General features: G+C 33.3%; 1 protein-coding gene across 3 annotated transcripts in view; it reads right to left on the bottom strand.

The window, feature by feature from the left end:
• LOC124367836 (probable cytochrome P450 304a1) overlaps positions 1 to 17,915 on the bottom strand; it is a 51,944-nt gene that overhangs the window by 17,062 nt on the left and 16,967 nt on the right. Inside the window, exon 1 of one of the 3 annotated variants that reach the window (XM_046824980.1) lies at positions 1,357 to 1,608. The exons of 1 other annotated variant lie outside the window; for it this stretch is intronic. In XM_046824980.1, the coding sequence (XP_046680936.1) occupies positions 1,357 to 1,447 (91 nt within the window). In that variant the 5' untranslated portion in view covers positions 1,448 to 1,608. Of the gene's footprint in view, positions 1 to 1,356; positions 1,609 to 17,915 lie in introns of those variants that run through there. One more of the 3 variants, XM_046824982.1, reaches the window with a different exon arrangement.

Genomic DNA, 17,915 nt, shown 5'->3' with positions numbered 1-17,915 from the left:
GACAAGAATGACCGGACACCGGTTTTCAATTAATCACAAAGACGAAAAAAGCCAGTAGCCTTACACGCTATTCGCCATAACAAAAGCTTTGAGGAATGCTATAAACCCAATGCTATAAGCAAAATTACACCTTGTGAAAATAGCTCTCGAAATGATTTCAATCTAAGGAATTACGAATTGGCACACCAACTTATATTAAAATCGAAACGACCATATGGACTTATCATTCGCTAAATTATTGTTTTCCTCTTGAATCCTTAGATTCTGATCTACAAATTTACCTAAATTCAAAATTATATTGTGTTATATTATTTTTTTTTTAAATCAAATACTAATCAAAACTTATTCGAATGTCAAAATGGTTATTTACACGCAGAAAGTTTGTTATCAGGATCAGGTATTTCTTCTTTTGTTTGTTTATTTTATTCAGTGTATGTTTATACAGTGTACCTGAGAAAGTTACAATTACATCGAAATATTGTACAGTAAATAATTGTGGTTTTTTGTGTATTGGCAATAATTCATACAAGAAGCTCTATTATTAGACTTCCACGAAATATAATATTTGACACTCCTCTGATACAGTTTTTATTTCAATGAAATGCATTGGTACCCTATGTGAAGTATTTCCATACTAATACATAGTAGCTAAAACACATTAGAGATTAATTCTTTTAATTGCTTCTATTATTTGCTTATTTTGGAAGACAAAATAGCATAATTTCAATAGCAATAAACGATGACCCCTTTTTAAATGAGATTTATTCTTAGGTTAATCAGAAAATATTATGTTTAAAACGGCAAAAGCTGTAAAATGTTTAAAATTTCAGAAATTTAATAACAAGATATAATTTTATAATATTTCCATGATTCCTTTTCGTTTTTGACATTTTTACTTTAAAATGTTCTTACAGCAGTTAATAAATAGTGATTATTTTAATATTCACTAAAGCTGTTTTTAACATTCTAACAGTTTTATTCAATCCTTGCTCTACACAGATTACTTATTGGTTTTAAAACTGCACGAATAATTCCTGTAGGACTATTCATTTTTTAAATAGGTGTAATTTTGCAATCTATGAGAAGAGTGCTAATTTCCATACTTCAGACCTCCCTATTGTTTTGTAAACAGAGAAACATCGAAACCTGTGGACTCCTTCTAATAGAATATCTAATTTGTCAAGAGGGAAAAGAAAGCGTATCACATTTTGGAACTACTAATTGTAAAATTAATACATTTAAGCTTAATAAACTACCCGTTTGGATGAAGAAACGTAACATGAAGAGACATATCTCACATAACCTAACTTCTGTTTAAAATCTTTGTTTAGTTTTCTTTATGTTAGATTCACTTACCTGGTGGAAATTTCGGATGAGGTTTCCCTGTCAGATACGAATAGCAATAGTAGACAATCAATGCAATCAGAGTAAGTAATGCAAAATACATATTGAAATCTGAATCCTTTAAAGAAGTCGCAAATTAGAAGTCCGCTTGTATGTGCAACTGACAGATCATATTCGATCGCGGTTCCGATCCAGAATATAAGCATTGGGGCAGGAAGAAAGAAGTCATTGAAGGGTTATCGTATTTTCAACAGAGCAAAGTACACTAGTCACGTTCCGATATCCCAAGGCATAATTAAAACATTCTTCTAATAGGACTATTTTATCTATGGCAAAGATTACGAACGTGCTGTACAATCACGTGGCTGTCGGTTATAAGGAAATTGTCCTATATTTTATACACAATGTTGTCAGATCCGAAAATATTGTGCGTTATCTGTATAACATAGCTTTGTATCAATTAAGCGGAGATAAGTCTGATTGGGCAGTCAAAGGGCAACATTCTCATTAACTTGAACAGTATGACGTTCCGTATGTATTATTACATTTATATCGTCGTCACATACTGAGAAAAGGGATCACCTTGCGTAACGGGCTTCCGTGAGGCTCATACAAAATTTAAAATATACAAGTTATTTCATTCTTGAGTTGTCCTGCCGATGAACAGACAATCGGATGGAAAAACGTTTCAAAACCAGAGGTAAATGGCAGAAAAGAGATAAATATTGTGCCTGTCAGCTGAGTGATGACGCTCAATCAAATCACATGGATGAACATTAGCATTAGGCAGGACGGCACTGCGTCCGGACCGGACCGGACCAGCCCGGTCCGGCCCGGATTATGTTGAAAGTCAATGTACACGTAATCAAACGGACACCCGCCTATTGCGACCAGACCGGACCAGCCCGGCCCCGTCCGATTTTTAGGATATCAATACACACGTAATCAAACGGACACCCGCCTATTGCGACCAGACCGGACCAGCCCGGCCCCGTCCGATTTTTAGGATATCAATACACACGTAATCAAACGGACACCCGCCTATTGCGACCAGACCGGACCAGCCCGGCCCCGTCCGATTTTTAGGATATCAATACACACGTAATCAAACGGACACCCGCCTATTGCGACCAGACCGGACCAGCCCGGCCCCGTCCGATTTTTAGGATATCAATACACACGTAATCAAACGGACACCCGCCTATTGCGACCAGACCGGACCAGCCCGGCCCCGTCCGATTTTTAGGATATCAATACACACGTAATCAAACGGACACCCGCCTATTGCGACCAGACCGGACCAGCCCGTCCCGGCCCGGATTTTGTAGGATATCAATATACACGTAATCAAATGGATACCCGCCTATTACGACCGGACGTCGATTACGGGTCCAGCTCAACCCGTACCTCTAGCTGTCTTTTATACACTGTCGAAATGCATTTAATGAAATGGACACCCACCCGCTGCATTTCGACGTCTCCAGAAAAGCCGAAAGGGTAACGTAGGTAGAAGGGTTGAGGAGATAATGCCTGTGAAGTTGGTCCACCCAAAAAGCTCACCTACTTAAAACTGGCTGGAATCGTTAGTTTAACGTCACGTTTATTTACGTTGGTTTAGATGTTTTTAAGAGTTGTTTGAGAAAAAAGTCATTTCAGACGATAGCTTTTCTTTAATTTTGTCACTTGTTTAGGTTGTTTTCTTTCTTTTTTTTTAATTAAAAAATCTTCATTTTGCACGCCTGTGAAGTTGGCCAATCCAAAATGGCCTGCCCACTTAAAACTGGTAAGAATAGTTAGTTTTCATCAATTTTGCCTTTCTCGGCTTGTGTTTGAAAAACATATTTGAATGGCTTAATTACAAGGGCGGATTACCGTGAAGTTGGGCCAGTAACTTCAGTAGGCTACTTAATAGTTGCCGTGATAGTAAAATCGTTGGATTTTTTTTAATTTTTTTTTTATTGGAAGTACTTTATAAAAGACACAATTAGAATTACAAGTATGGAAATCCTTTTTAATATCTTTAACTTCTTTTGCATTTATTTTTTAATGTACATGGGATCACTGTCTTGATAGCAATAGAAGTTAGTTTTCGTAGGATTTACGTAATACAATCTTTATTGTGGTAGCCTATATGGGAAGTCTGTGCATACATTCCTCCCTTAATAATCTCTACACCTAAATAAATAGTCTTTTATTGTTTAATTGTATGTTTTTATATTTTCTAAACTGCACCAATAAAAAATCTAAAACAATAAATACTACAGAAAAAATAAAACTGTATTAAAAATCATTATTCTACAAAATTATTTGTAACAAATTCCTTATATTAATATTAATTTTGTACCAATAACTATCAAGTATAAATGTTTGTCTCTAATATTTTTATCTTATAAAACATTTTGACAAATATATTCCGTAGCTTATCTTCTGAGTCAATTTGAAATAATTCCCAATGAAAATTTACATCTAAACTCAAATGTTGTGTTTCATATTTTTGGTCTTATTAATTTTACTTCTTTAATTATTTAAATTTTAACTCTTCAACATAGTTTATTTCTTCTAATCACTTTATGTATAAGCGATAAAAAAATAGCTTTTTTGTTTGTTAATCTCATTGCATGATCGAAACTTTATTATTACTAGATTTTATTTAACTTTAATTTCTTCTGCAATTCAATATACGATTCAGCAGCCAAAGAGTCATGTTTATTAAAATTTAAAATAAATTCAACATATATCCTACATTTAGTTGATTGTTTGCGAACTTTCATCTTTTCAAACTAACTCGATATAATATAATAAAATATACTAAATATCTGTACAGTTTATCAATCAATTCGTGTTTTTTTTTCAAATTTAATGTAGATTTTAATTTCATTTGTTATTTCTAACACATAGAGTATCTGGATACATACTGTCTAAGACTCAAATGAGAAAGCCTATTAAACATAAACGAATGCAAAACACGCTTTAAGTTTTACTAATAGACCAATATTTGAATTTTTAGTTTAGCTCCAGTTCACCTTCCTTTCATTGCAGCGTTTAGTATCTGACACTTTCACAGACTTGACTCCTGGAATCTGGAGTCATGTTCGTCTGAAGGGATCCTAAGAAAATCGACGACAAAGTAGCTCAAAACTAAATATTTACATCGTTTCGACATCAAAGACGCCTACAAATAGGTGAAGTGGTAGTCTCATTATCTCATCAGGTATACAATTGGGTGTACTACCATAATAAGATGTTTCATGAAATAGGCGTTTCCATTGAAAAGACCGTTAAAATTACACAAGATAAGGGTTGGAATTGAAAAATTTAAAGTAACCCCGTTCTACTTCACTTCCAACTATGGTGAAGATTCCACATCGATATCTCAATCTGTTTGGAATATTTCTAGGCGTATCAGGACTTAATTTTGAGTCCCACAAATATATATATATAATTTTAATAAGCATTGAATCGCAAAAAGTACTTGCTCCGCCGGGATTATATATATATATATATATATACGTTAAATTGTATATATATATATATATATATATATATATATATATATATATATATATATATATATATATATATATATATAAATATATATATCCCGAACGATTACAGGTAAAGCAATAAAACTTGATACACCATTACTGCACCTATAAATCTACTTTTCGAAGTAAAGTTTTTTCATCTCAGGAGGGTGGCCCACAAGGAGTCAGAAGGAAATCTTAAATTAGAGCATGGACCGAGTAGTAAATCAAAGATCTCTATTAGTAAAGTACAATTCCGCAAATTTGATCTGAAAAGGTTAACTTAAAACAAATTACACTGGTTCAAAGTTTGAAGGATTTATAATATATTTCCTGTACTACGTGGTTTAATATTCTTGTTTTGGCTCAAATTGTGAAAATTAAACTTTTTTAATGAGTACTGGACTCAATAAATAGTTCTTAATGTGGTTATTGACCCTTTACATGCAATGGAGGATGGTCCTCAAGGTGTTCCGCAAATCAAACGATATTTGATGTGAATAATTTGACTCATAACTATAAAAGCTGAAAATAAAAAAAAGTCAACAGCTGATTAGTGTGAGTTGAATTTGAGTTATGAAACATAAATATTATCATTATTTTTCCATTAAAGTGTACAAAAGTTTGTAATCTTTCTCTTTATTGAGAATTAATTTTGAGATTAATTTTTATTTATAAAGTTAGCAGTTACCCGCGGATTCGCCCTCAATTTTGTAGGCTTTACACGTGTATGGAAGCTTCAGGTTAGAGTGAATTGTGTTTCCGACGCTAATGTTGAGTTTGTCTTGTTGCCAAGACGCCAAGAAAGTCCGTAAAATGTGTGTATTCATTGCGATTGTAATTTGCTCGGGTCTTTGGATTTTGGTTCCTTATATAGTTGATTTTGCATTTTTCTCAATTAAGAAAATGTATATGTACATACACAGGATATGGAAGCTTGTGCCAAAAGACAACTAAGATTGGTTTTATAACAGACTTTAAGTTGTTAAAATGTATAGTTAAGTTTTTTTTTAATTTTTAATTTTATTATCTGAATATTTTATAAACTATATGCTAAACAGCGGTTGCCGAAAAGGTTGATCGCGTGAAAGCACAAACAAAAAACTCACTTCGCATTTATAATATTATTTACGATGTAGGTCTCAGAAACCTACTTAAGCCAAAAAGGGTCTAGTAACCTTCTTTCAGTTTAAAATATTTCCAGTGCCATGGTTAAGTTTGCCTTGTTGTCACTATGAATAAAATACATACATACTTGAGACTGAGAAGCCTACTACAGTAAAAAAGTCTAAAAATATAAAGTACCCTAATAAATGAGTGACAAAAATAACGCAAACTAACGAAAAACTAACGATTGGCTTGTGATTTGTCCCAAAGTGACGTATGGGTGGGTTGCCGTGACACTGGACCACCCAAGAATTTGGGATTTTCTCGTATTAAAAAAATAGTAAATGTCCTAAACAAACGTTGGGAATACAAGACTAATGTAAACTAACGAAAAACTATCGACTGGCATGAATGAAAGTTGCATGGTGGGTGGGCTACTGTGAAGTTTTTCCACCCTAATTGTTATGTCAAAAACTAACGGATGGAGATTAAAAAACTTTAAAAATATTTAAAAAAACTTAAACTAACAAATCCAACCAGTTTGAAGCCAACTTTATAGACAAGAAAAAAATACACGATCTCTACCATCCTCGAGATTTTGTACACTGTTCGAACTAACTTACTACAGAGTAGTTCAGAAAATTCACTGTAGAGTAATATGTCTAATTGAAAAAATACCAAACAACAACAATACATACATACATACTTTGTTATACTCCGATGAAAAATTTATAGAAACATAAATGCCAAAAATATTTACACAATCAAACACATGGGGTTTATCACGGCTCAGCGATGAAAGAAAAGTAACTATTACAATATGAAAGCCTTAGTACAAGACCTACTTCGCTAAATGTTTAAATTCGATTAAAAGTTTCGGACTATTTGATTATTGTTAAAATTATATATATATATATATATATATATATATATATATATATATATATATTATTAAAGGAATTTCTTTATTTTTGTACGCGAGTTACAGGTATTGCTATTATTTTAGATACATCAATTTGTATCAATCGAAAGTCCTTATATTCCAAATGTGTCTTTTGTGAATTTGAAATGCATTTAACGATAATTTCTTCTATAGGGATTTGCCCCACCGGCTCCCAAATTTCCACTGGTAATCTTATTAGAGTTTATTTTGCTTTAAACAGCTGATTACAAAACACACGTGTTGCTCAGGCAGGGGTTTACAATCCACTACCCAATCTAGTATCAGCTGTTTGATTAGAACATTTACTAACCAACTGATCACCTTTCCTTTATGGTGGTTTACACTTATTTGTGATTTTTACGCAATACTTAAATCAAGTACTGACTTGCTCTTTATACTGTCAGTAAGACGGGATACCAGCGTTTATAAAAAAATAGTATCTTTTAACACAATTCTAGAACACGTTACGAAGTTTTAAACGTAATATCTCGGGGTGAGATTCCACATCCAGCGCTGTAGTTCGCATTTGATGCGCTATGGAGTTAAAAAACAGCGCCTCTCTTTCACCAGAATCATCCAAACAAAATGTAATAATACTCTTTACGTCAGAACTATTTATAAACGTATACTTATTAAGTAACAAAATGTATCATATCAGGATGACCCTCGAGGATTAGTGGTAAGATATAAATCGTAAATTATAGCAAAGGTTAAGTGAACGTCAAATTAAAGGTCTTAATTAGAAGAAGCGATGCAGCCAATATGACCTCAATATTCACCCTAACGAAAGCTGCAGCGTTTTAAGGTTTTCTTTAGCTAAGCTAAGTGCTTGTATTATTATAATTTCATATTATTAACGGTAAACACCAATGCACAAGCAAGTAAACATCCACACCTATAAAATCAAATCAAAATATTTATTGTTCAAAGACATATACATGTATAGAACATAGTCATTAAAAATTTTATCATATAATATCAGAACTATGTATTATACCTATAGTAGTATTAGTATATGTTATATATACCGTAACCTAAAATATAAATTGCTACTATACAAACATTGTCATTAAAACTAAAAATGATAGACAATCACGCATCTGTTAATGGCCCATTATTAGGGATCATGTTTAAAACATCGCAGTGCACTTAATTGTGCATGTAATTAATGATAAATGAGAACACCTCTTCATCTCGATTAGACTTCAGTTCGTAATCTAGGTATCTCTGATGCTAAACGGTGCAGACAGTACTGAGCTTATTCATCGCCGACTTGTTTTGGATCTTTTCAAACAGACACAGATTCCAGAAGCCATCAGCCTTCAGACGCTGCACTAAGCGAAAGGTAATAAGGAGCGGAACTCAACTTTGTGTGTTTCGTTGCCCATTACAAAACTTTCATAACAGGACCAAATAGGATAATCAATTTTACAAACACAAGACAACGTCCATTATCCTTCTAATACAGGGCTTCTTAATTATATTTCTACGAAATCCACTTACGACCTGGTAAAAAAAGCTTCACACAGATGTAATGATCGGTATGACCTCACATCTTGCCACCATGCTTGCCGTTGTGAAGTGCACATATGCAAAATTGGATTTAGGCATTTAAATTAACACAGGCAGTTGCCAACCCTCGCCCGTACCTATGAAAGTACAATTTAGAACGACTTAACGCCGACTGGCTATGGATGGGTTTAAACCATCACGAATTGGTTTAAACCATTATTCTTTGACCCTGTTGGAAGAATTAAGTTCAAGGATCAAGAACACATCCGAAACAAAATGTCTACTACTTTAATCATACTTGCTGTTTCGATATTTTGGATCTCTGTTGGATCTTTTCAGATTTTAGAGGTCAAATGGAATAACTTTGGTTGTTTCAAAGCTCAAACCGGAAGATGAATGGAGTAAGCTACATCATCTACGTTTATACCCTTCCCATTAAAGACTTTGGACTATGTCCAACCTGTTTATAAACTCATTTATATGTTTACTTTATTTTAAAACAAACTGTAGAGCTTTTGTTCCACAATATTAGCATATCTAATTTTTATTTTTAGAGATATTTATACATTTTATTTGTGATTAACCTGCTACTAACTTTAATGAATATTTGTTGCAATTTTATATTAATGAAGAAAATCTTCCTTCATTTTTTGCCGATTTTATTAACTTTGGAGTAGCCTAAATTCAGGAAGTGAGTATAGTGTAACGGCTTGTGCAAAAATATAGATATAACGAAGAAATCTAAACAAAATTTAATATAATACAAAAATAACTATTCTTATCACAACGTTAAATGTTTGTTAATGAGCAGGCCGGCAACATCAGGCCTAAAGCCCAAGGTCATTTTACTACAACAGGCCCTTAACTCGCATTATGAATAGTAGATAAACAACAGTACAGGGGCGTACCGACGGGGATGGACGAACGGGGCCTGCCCCCCTCCCAAGATTATTTTATTTCAAAACTAGCTGTTTCCCGCAGCTTTGTACACTTTTAATAAGCTTTTCCCGTGCATATGCACTTCTGGTTCAAGTGAATTATATTTCCAACGCCGATGTAGAGTTTGCCTTGTTGCCAACGATAAAGAAATTATATGCATGTTTATAGCCATTTTACACGTACATGTACTTTATTATTAAGTGGTCTAACACTCAAGTTTTAAGTTCAACCAGCAATGTATCTAAAAGACAGATATACATATAACTAAGGGCCTTCAAATAGTGTTTGGCTATTTAATATACGTAACTATCTCGTAATTGCAGTTTGTATTTGTGCAGGCGCTTTGAAAACTTCTATATTTTGCAGCGCCGCCTGGCCGCGAGTTACATCAATGAGCAATAGACTTATAAACCTTTTACGTGGAAAAATAAATATACACACAAATTTTCATAATGATCGGTCAAATATTTTACGATTCTATAAAGGACATACAAACAAAGATTCATTTCTTTATATCGATTATAAAGGACTTTCGAAATAAGAATAGGCCTATATTCATCCAAAGAATATCTATGTAAGATTTCAGTACAATCGGTTGAATAGTTTATGCGTGAAAGCAACACAAACAAACAAAGGCACTTTCACATTTTATAATATTAGGATTAATGCTAGTCTAATATACTCGTACTACTACTCTTACAACAAAATAACAACTTTTGTTGGATAAAACTTAAAGTCAAACGATTAATGAAAAATTATTCAATTATTAAACGTAAAATAATTTGCCAATTTCTAGTCAGATTTCATTTACATATTGCACTGTTTGATTAAATAATTTGATATACAGGAACATAATAATTACAATTACAAATCCTAACACATGTTAAAGAAATTAGTAATGAATTTCCACAGGTAAATATCAAGTTCAAGTTGGTTGCTGGGTCTAATCAGACCCCCGTGGTTGATTGCATGGTTTTAACAAAAATTGGCATTAACTTTATATAAAATTAATTTGAATCCAAAATAATATTCCTTTCAGAGAAGGTTGTGAAAACCTACGAAAAAGCATTTATAAGTGAAATGTTTAACAAAATAGACATGAACGTTCAATTGAACAAATTATAACTGAGTATAGCTGGTAAGCGAGATTTCATTAAGTATTCAGAGAATCAAAATCATTTTATGAACAATAATCCTGGGTATCCTTAGTTATGGACCTTAATCATAATTCACATGCTTTTTCTAAAGCTAATAGCACACTCCAGTAGGTTGTTGGCGCCAAATGGAAGGTGCATATCACTGGCCGTACATCTGCAGAATTTCAAGTTGAAACTTACACAATAATTAGTTTCTAATTTGTACCAAAGTATTAGAATGTGTACCATTCAGGAACAGAAGATATAGCGCATTCGATTTTCAACGCTATCGACGCGCTAGTGCCATGTTAACCTGGAAAATTTTAAATTCAGAGTCGAAACTGATACAGTAGTTAGTACCTAAATTGTACCAAAGTATTAGAATGTGTACCATTCAGGAACAGGAGATAGAGCGCATTCAATTTTCAACGCTATCGACGCGCCAGTGCCATGTTAACCCGGAAAATTTGGAATTCAGATTTGAAACTTTTACAGTAGTTAGTGCCTAATTAGTATCAATTTGTACCAAAGTATTGTAATTTGTAACCTTAACGAACAGGAGGAAGATAGCATTCAATTCTGCCGGGTCAGCGGTGATAGCTCTGCACGTGAAATTCTTAATTTAAACGGGTACAATAGTTAGTACTATACCTAATTATTATTAATTACAACACTGATAACAATTCACTACTAATAGTGTCAGCTGTTTGCTGACATTATTTATAGCGAGCTAATTTAAAGATAACGAGGGAAAATTATATATTTAATAACTCATGACAGATATATTCTGTGTTTTTAATAGGATTGGTATTAATGACCAAACTACTTGATAAACGTCAAACTCAATAAATTGTATAATGATAAAGTATTTTTTGTAATTAGGAATCAATGAAATTATTTGGTAATCATTACATCCAAAACTTATACACCACAAATAACTACATAATCTGAGTAGTAAATAGTATAATAAAATTAGTAATGATTGGAAGAGTTTTCTGCATTATTCGATGAATGAGGCGACATACGAGTATAATATGGAACGAATTAATTACGAGTATTACTTAAATTGCACGGATAATTTTCTCTAGTACATTTATATTTTCTTAGATACAAATAAGGTACTTTATTATTGTGAAAGTTTCAACTAGAAATTCAATGATTACCGCGTTTGAAAGTTACTGAAGCGTAGCGTTGCACGATTGAATGCGCTATAACTCCTGTTCTAGAAGGGTATTATTATATTTTAATACTAATAGATACTATTTAAGTACTACCCAATGTATAAGTTTCAACTCTGAATTTCACATGTTTCTGGCCTATGTCATTAGTGCGGTGATCCCTCAGAATTGAATGCGCTATGACTCCTATTCCTTAAGAGTATAAGTTCTAATACTTTAGTACAAATTGATACTGATTAGGTTTTAACTACTGTATACGTTTTCAATCTGAAATCGAAATTTGAAAGGTTAACACGTTTGCGCGTAGCTCGCTCAATAAAATTGAATGAGCTATAACCCCTGTTCCAGAATGGTACACATTTTAATACTTTGGTACAAATTTTGTACTAAATATTGTGTAAGTTTCAACTCGAAATTTCACAGTTCCAATTCAGTAGTACTGAGTGGGGCAGAGCCCTATAATCACTAAACATCTATACATGTCTTGTGATTGAATGGATTTAAACTAATATAGGTCTGGACGTCCGAATTAATGGATTTTCGGAGACCTTTGAGGCAGAGACATAGGGTGAAAAACAATTTCTAATGGATTTAAACTAATATAGGTCCTGAACGTCCGAATTAATGGATTTTCGGAGACCTTTGAGGCAGAGACATAGGGTGAAAAACAATTTCTCTTGCTTATGTATGCTTTGGCTTGCAACCGATTTCGTTATTGACGTTGATGTGACAAATTTTAACCAAAATAATTCATGAGGTCTTTTGAATCCAAGGGAAGTAAAACTCCAGGGATATGGGAATTTTAAAAATGTCCAAGGTAACTATGTAATTTAGCAAATATTTTCGTATATATTTTTGGAATAAGTAATCTCCCTAGATAATAAATATATATTTTCACAATGATCATAGGTCGGAAGCTTTCAAACTCCAGTAGTTCCCAGTGTGTGAATGATGTATAGGGCAGAGAGCTGCTAGAGTCAAAACAATCTCAGAGACTTGAAATGACCAAAGACCAGAATCTCCATAGTCTAAAAGCTCTCAGACACCAGGAGCTCCAAGAAACAGGGAGTGTCTAGAGGCTGGAAACTTCCATCACCTGAAAAATTTCAGAAACAGGGAAAGCCCAGAGGCTATGAGCTTTTAAAGCCTTCTGAGAGTAGGTAGAGAACCCATTCCCAATCTCAGATACTTCCCAGTGCCCGGCGAACTCTATTGGGTGTTTTCTCTTGACACCAGAATCTTCTGGACGTCATAAAGTTACAGAGGTCATAAATTCATAGAGGCCAGAAGACTGTGGAGGTCAAAAGCTTCTTGGGATGAAGAATTCTAGCGGATAAAGCTCTCAAGTATCCTGAAGAGACTGTACACTTTTACGTGCAAAGACCTAACCACGAGGAGCTCCCATAGGCAGAGGGTTCCTAAAGACTACAAAACTCTCTCAATGCAAGTTCTCCAATGAAAACTTTCAGAAGTCAGAATCTTGCAAAAGTCTTTAGCCTCCAGATGATGAGAGCTTTCTGATCTTAAGTCTAAGAACTGTATAAGCATGATAGCTCGTAGGAGCTGGGAGCTACTAGAGGTCGAGAGGTAATAAAATCTGACAGTTCCCAGAGGCTACGGGATGCCAGAAACTGAAGACCCTTAAAGTTCCCATCAAGTTGTGTTCTAAGGAATTTACTGGATTGTGTTTCTTCTACAATGGATTCTGCCAACATTATGGGAGGTTCACACTCTATTCTCAAAGAAAATAATGAACTAAGCCACGAAAGGAGAAAGGAGTACACCTTTAATTCCATTTTGGTCAAACAGTGAATTATGGTCAACACTGTAGAATGCTTTAGATTGGTTGAGAAACACACTTAAGGTGGGATTTTTACTTTCTAATCCCTCTTCAACTTTTTTTCCTAGACTCACAACTTTTTCTACCGTTGATTTGCCCTTATGTCCATCCTGAAGCCCTCCCTAGCTAGAGCGTTAGCATGCTCATTAACTCCAGATTTCCACGTGCAAAGAAATCCACTGCAATGCTAAAGTACGATCACCTCCAAGAAGCCGCTCTATCGGATGTATGAATGCCCTCGAGGATGTCATGGTAATTCACTTCTGTCGGTCAGTCCTGCAACTTGTGTAGAATTCAAACTGTTTAAGTTGTGATACACAAAATCAGTTCATATATTTAGTTACACTTTTATTTCAATTTCAATATACTATTGTTTTCTTCTGATTTGTAGTTTTTAGATTTAATTATGTATGTTTAATCATGTTTTCCTTGTACAATCTAAAAGACTGAACTTTATCCTTATTTTAAACATAATAAACTTTCCCTCATGAAAATCTTTTTACATTTGTGTTCAGGGAAAATATTTTAGGACACTTATTAAATTAAAATTTAAGACAATACTGTCAACAAATGACTAGACGATTAATTTTGATACTCAATTTCTAATGACACATGGAGTAATATATTCAAATAGTTTGATTTTTTGAAGTGTGTTAAGAGAAAGAGGGGGATGCAGCAAATTATAAATGAACATTTTAATGATAATACTCGTCCACATGTTATAATTCAATCTTTACAAACACAGTAACACCATTTTATCAGTAATAATTCCTATATTTATATAAAATGCATTTTTATTATTTTGATTTTTCTATATATTTTACAGTTCTAAAAGTTTAAAATTTGCATATTTTCAAACATGTGACAGGAATTAATGCAATTTAACTATCTAAATAAATAAATTAATTTTATATTATTTTGAACCAGAGCAATATTAAAGAATTGGGGAAAATATTTACTGTATTGGTTAAATTTGAGAATACCTGAACAACCTTTTTTTATGAAATCCTTACCTATTGGGGAAGGGAGGGGAGGGAAACTCATTTTAGATTTATTAGTAATATAAAATAATTAAATGGACATAGATTTTTTTGCAAGGTACATTCTTCCATTCAAGAACGTAGCCAGCAAGGGGATCCAAGGATTCCGGACCCTCGGCCGAATTTTCAATTACTTTTATAGCAAACGGCTATTATTATTTTAATAAATCAGTATTACTGACATGTACTTCTGAAAGATTGTTCTCAACATTGAAATGGGTCAAGAACTTTTTAAGGAACAAAATGGGGAATGATTGGTTGACTGCACTTGTTTTACTTTCTGTCCACTATGGGAAAATATCAGTATTGATCCCCTCCAAAGTTTTTCCTGGCTACGTTCTTGCTTACATTAGTGGTTAATTAATAAGTCTGAGTGTCAGGTAATCAAACCAATATTTATTAATAACTATGATACACAAATGACCAATTATAGACTAAATGCTCTCCTACCTGTATTTTCAAAAATATTCTAAAGTTAATATTTGCTCCTATCTCCAAGGCAATGTGGGTTTCATCATGATATTTCAACTCAAGCAGGTATATTGACTCAACATATTTATTGACTTTGTTATTTCTCAACTGAATTGAAAAGATAATGTGGTTTAAATACTGTGTGACGTTAGTAAGAGTTTTAATAAATTGTGTTGATTACATGATTTTTCTTGATAAATTTAACTTCTATGGGCTAAGAGGAAAGTGCCAAGATTGGTTCAAATTCTACATTAAGGGAAAAAGATAAAATTGTCAAGAGTGTGTCAAGTATATTGACAGTTAGTTTAACCATCTCTGGTCATCCAGCAATGTGATAGATACCATCGGTTTTTTATCTTTTTGACTAAAAGTGATTTTTGAGAAATCTAACAAACAGACCATTTTAAGGGATGAATATTCACCAACTGCACACCAAATTCGGTCTGTTCATTTGGTCTTTTATATCAAAGGGTACCACAAGGATCTATCTTGGGGGCTGTTCCCTCTATATATAAATGAACTCTGAAATATCGGTGAAGAATATAATTCTCTTAGCAGGGACACATACCCTCGTTATCTGCGAAAACGATCACTGAGTATAAAGATTTCTGCAAATATGACTTTTAAAAAAGCACATGTGACAGATTTAACACAAATTGCTCAAAATTAAACACTGATTTATTTTTGTACAAAAACTGGAAAACATTATGGAGCAGGGGAGGTTGTGGCAAATTGGAATGCTAGAGACTTGGGTCTGAATATAGATGAAAACATCAACTGGAAAAGTCATATCCAGCCTTCAAGCAAAACTGAGCTAGCAAGCTATACATTACGAATGCCTCCTATGTCACCACAATGGCGGTGCTTGTGTTAAAGAACTCAAAATACTCACTTTTCCGTGTATTCATATTTTGGAAACAAAAAAATGGGCTATTATTGAACAGGATTAGTACGAGTGGCTTGAATGTGCTGGAGCATAGGTATGCGTTAAGTTCTTGCTTGTAGTATCCTGTGCATCTACTTAGTCTATTTCACAGTACTACTCTGGATTGAGAATGTACAGCTACGAGTTGCTGAACCAAATTATAGAAGAACAAAAGGGTCTTTTTCGTTTAAGGGCCAGCACAAAAGACCCTAGCTTGCCTATTCAAAACTTAGATCACACGATGCTTGCCCGCTGCGCAGCGCTTTGCGCTGCTTGCTCTTTTAGAAAAAAAATTAACTCGAACTTGCAAAGTCCAAGCCCAAATCACTCAACACGCTTTATTGAACAAAAAACTCAGACAGAACTAACGCAGGTTTCATTACAGGCAAAAAATAAGCGGCGCGCGTTTATCACTGATAAGATAAGACGAGTTTATACTAGAAGTAGTACCTGGACTACGAACTAATAACACACAAAAAAAAAACGATTAAATGCACTGTCAGTCAGGTATAGTATGTTTGTAAGGTGCTGGCCCTTAAACGAAAAAGACCCGAACAAAACTATCATAGCTTCAAAAAACTTAAAGGACCACCTTATAGAGGAGACATTTATTACTTTGTTAGTGAGCACTTGAAGTAAAATTTATCTTCAGTACCATACCTGATCGTTCTTATGATGTGTAAATTTGATAATAATAAGATAAGAATATTTAAATACGGTAGCAGATTTTAATAATTTGTTTTTAGTCTGTATTGAAAGGACACTACACTTTAACAGTAATCCAATGATGAATAAAATGTTTAGTGTAGCTACAAATCAATGTAAACCAATTTGATAAAAAACACATTATTAATATTATATTACAAATAAACTGTGAATAGTTTTATTTGTCTTTTATTTTTGTTATCCCACAATAATCCAATTCCACAGTCTACTAACTCTTTCTGCTTAAATTTATGCACATTTCCGTTACAAACAATAATGCCTATAACATTTTAATTTTGTAGTGTTACAAATTTGTATTACATTAATTTTTTTGGGTTCCTGCAATTTCCACTTACTTTGAATTTCAAGAAAAAAATGCTATACTGTAGTTACGAATGGTATTTTTTAATTAGTACCCACTTGAAATAATATTAATTTTGCTATCCAAAAAGTTATATTTATTTAAAACTAGCTGTTCCCCGCGGCTTCGCAAGCTTTTTGTAAGCTTTGCTCGTGTATGAGCACTTCTGGTTCAAGTGAATTATATTTCCAATGCTGATGTAGAGTTTACCTTGTTGCCAAGGAGGTCAAGAAAGTCTGTCAAAAGTGTATGTTTATAGCCATTGTACACGTACATTAAAGTGGTCTAACACTCAAGCTTAAAGTTCAACCAGAAATTTACTTTAAAAGACAAATATAAAAACTTAGCGCCTTCAAATAGTGTTTAATTATTTAATATACATAGCTCTCTTGTAATTGCAGTTTATAATGTGCAGGCGCTTTTAAACCTTTTATCTTTGGCAACGCCACCTGGAGGTGAGTTACATCAATATACATAGCATAGAAACCTTCTTCGTGGAAAAATACATATACATACAAATTTTCGTAATGATCGGTCAAATAGTTTACGATTCCATAAAGGACAAACATTCATTTTTATATAGATAGATTATCTCACTTGGTGACCATATGTGTACTCCTCTCTGGTGCAAATAGCACAAATGTTATTATTTTGTCTACTAAACATTGGATTTCAACATTGCCTTGCTACTACAGAGTTTTTCAAAGTTAGGGCAATATTTTGTTGGGTGGGGAGTTGGGTCTCTATTGTATCAATCACATTTTAATTCAAATAAAAATTAATTTAAAAAACAGATTTCTTACAGATAAAGTTTGTGTTACTTTAGACTAATAAATGGATTATAGATGGTAAAAATTTAAACCAATCGCTAGGGTAGTTTTTTGATCTTT

Source organism: Homalodisca vitripennis, chromosome 8 (genome assembly GCF_021130785.1).
Source record: "Homalodisca vitripennis isolate AUS2020 chromosome 8, UT_GWSS_2.1, whole genome shotgun sequence".
Taxonomy (NCBI): domain Eukaryota; kingdom Metazoa; phylum Arthropoda; class Insecta; order Hemiptera; family Cicadellidae; genus Homalodisca; species Homalodisca vitripennis.
Note: the sequence above shows the minus strand (reverse complement) of the source record. Positions and strands in the feature narration are given on the sequence as shown.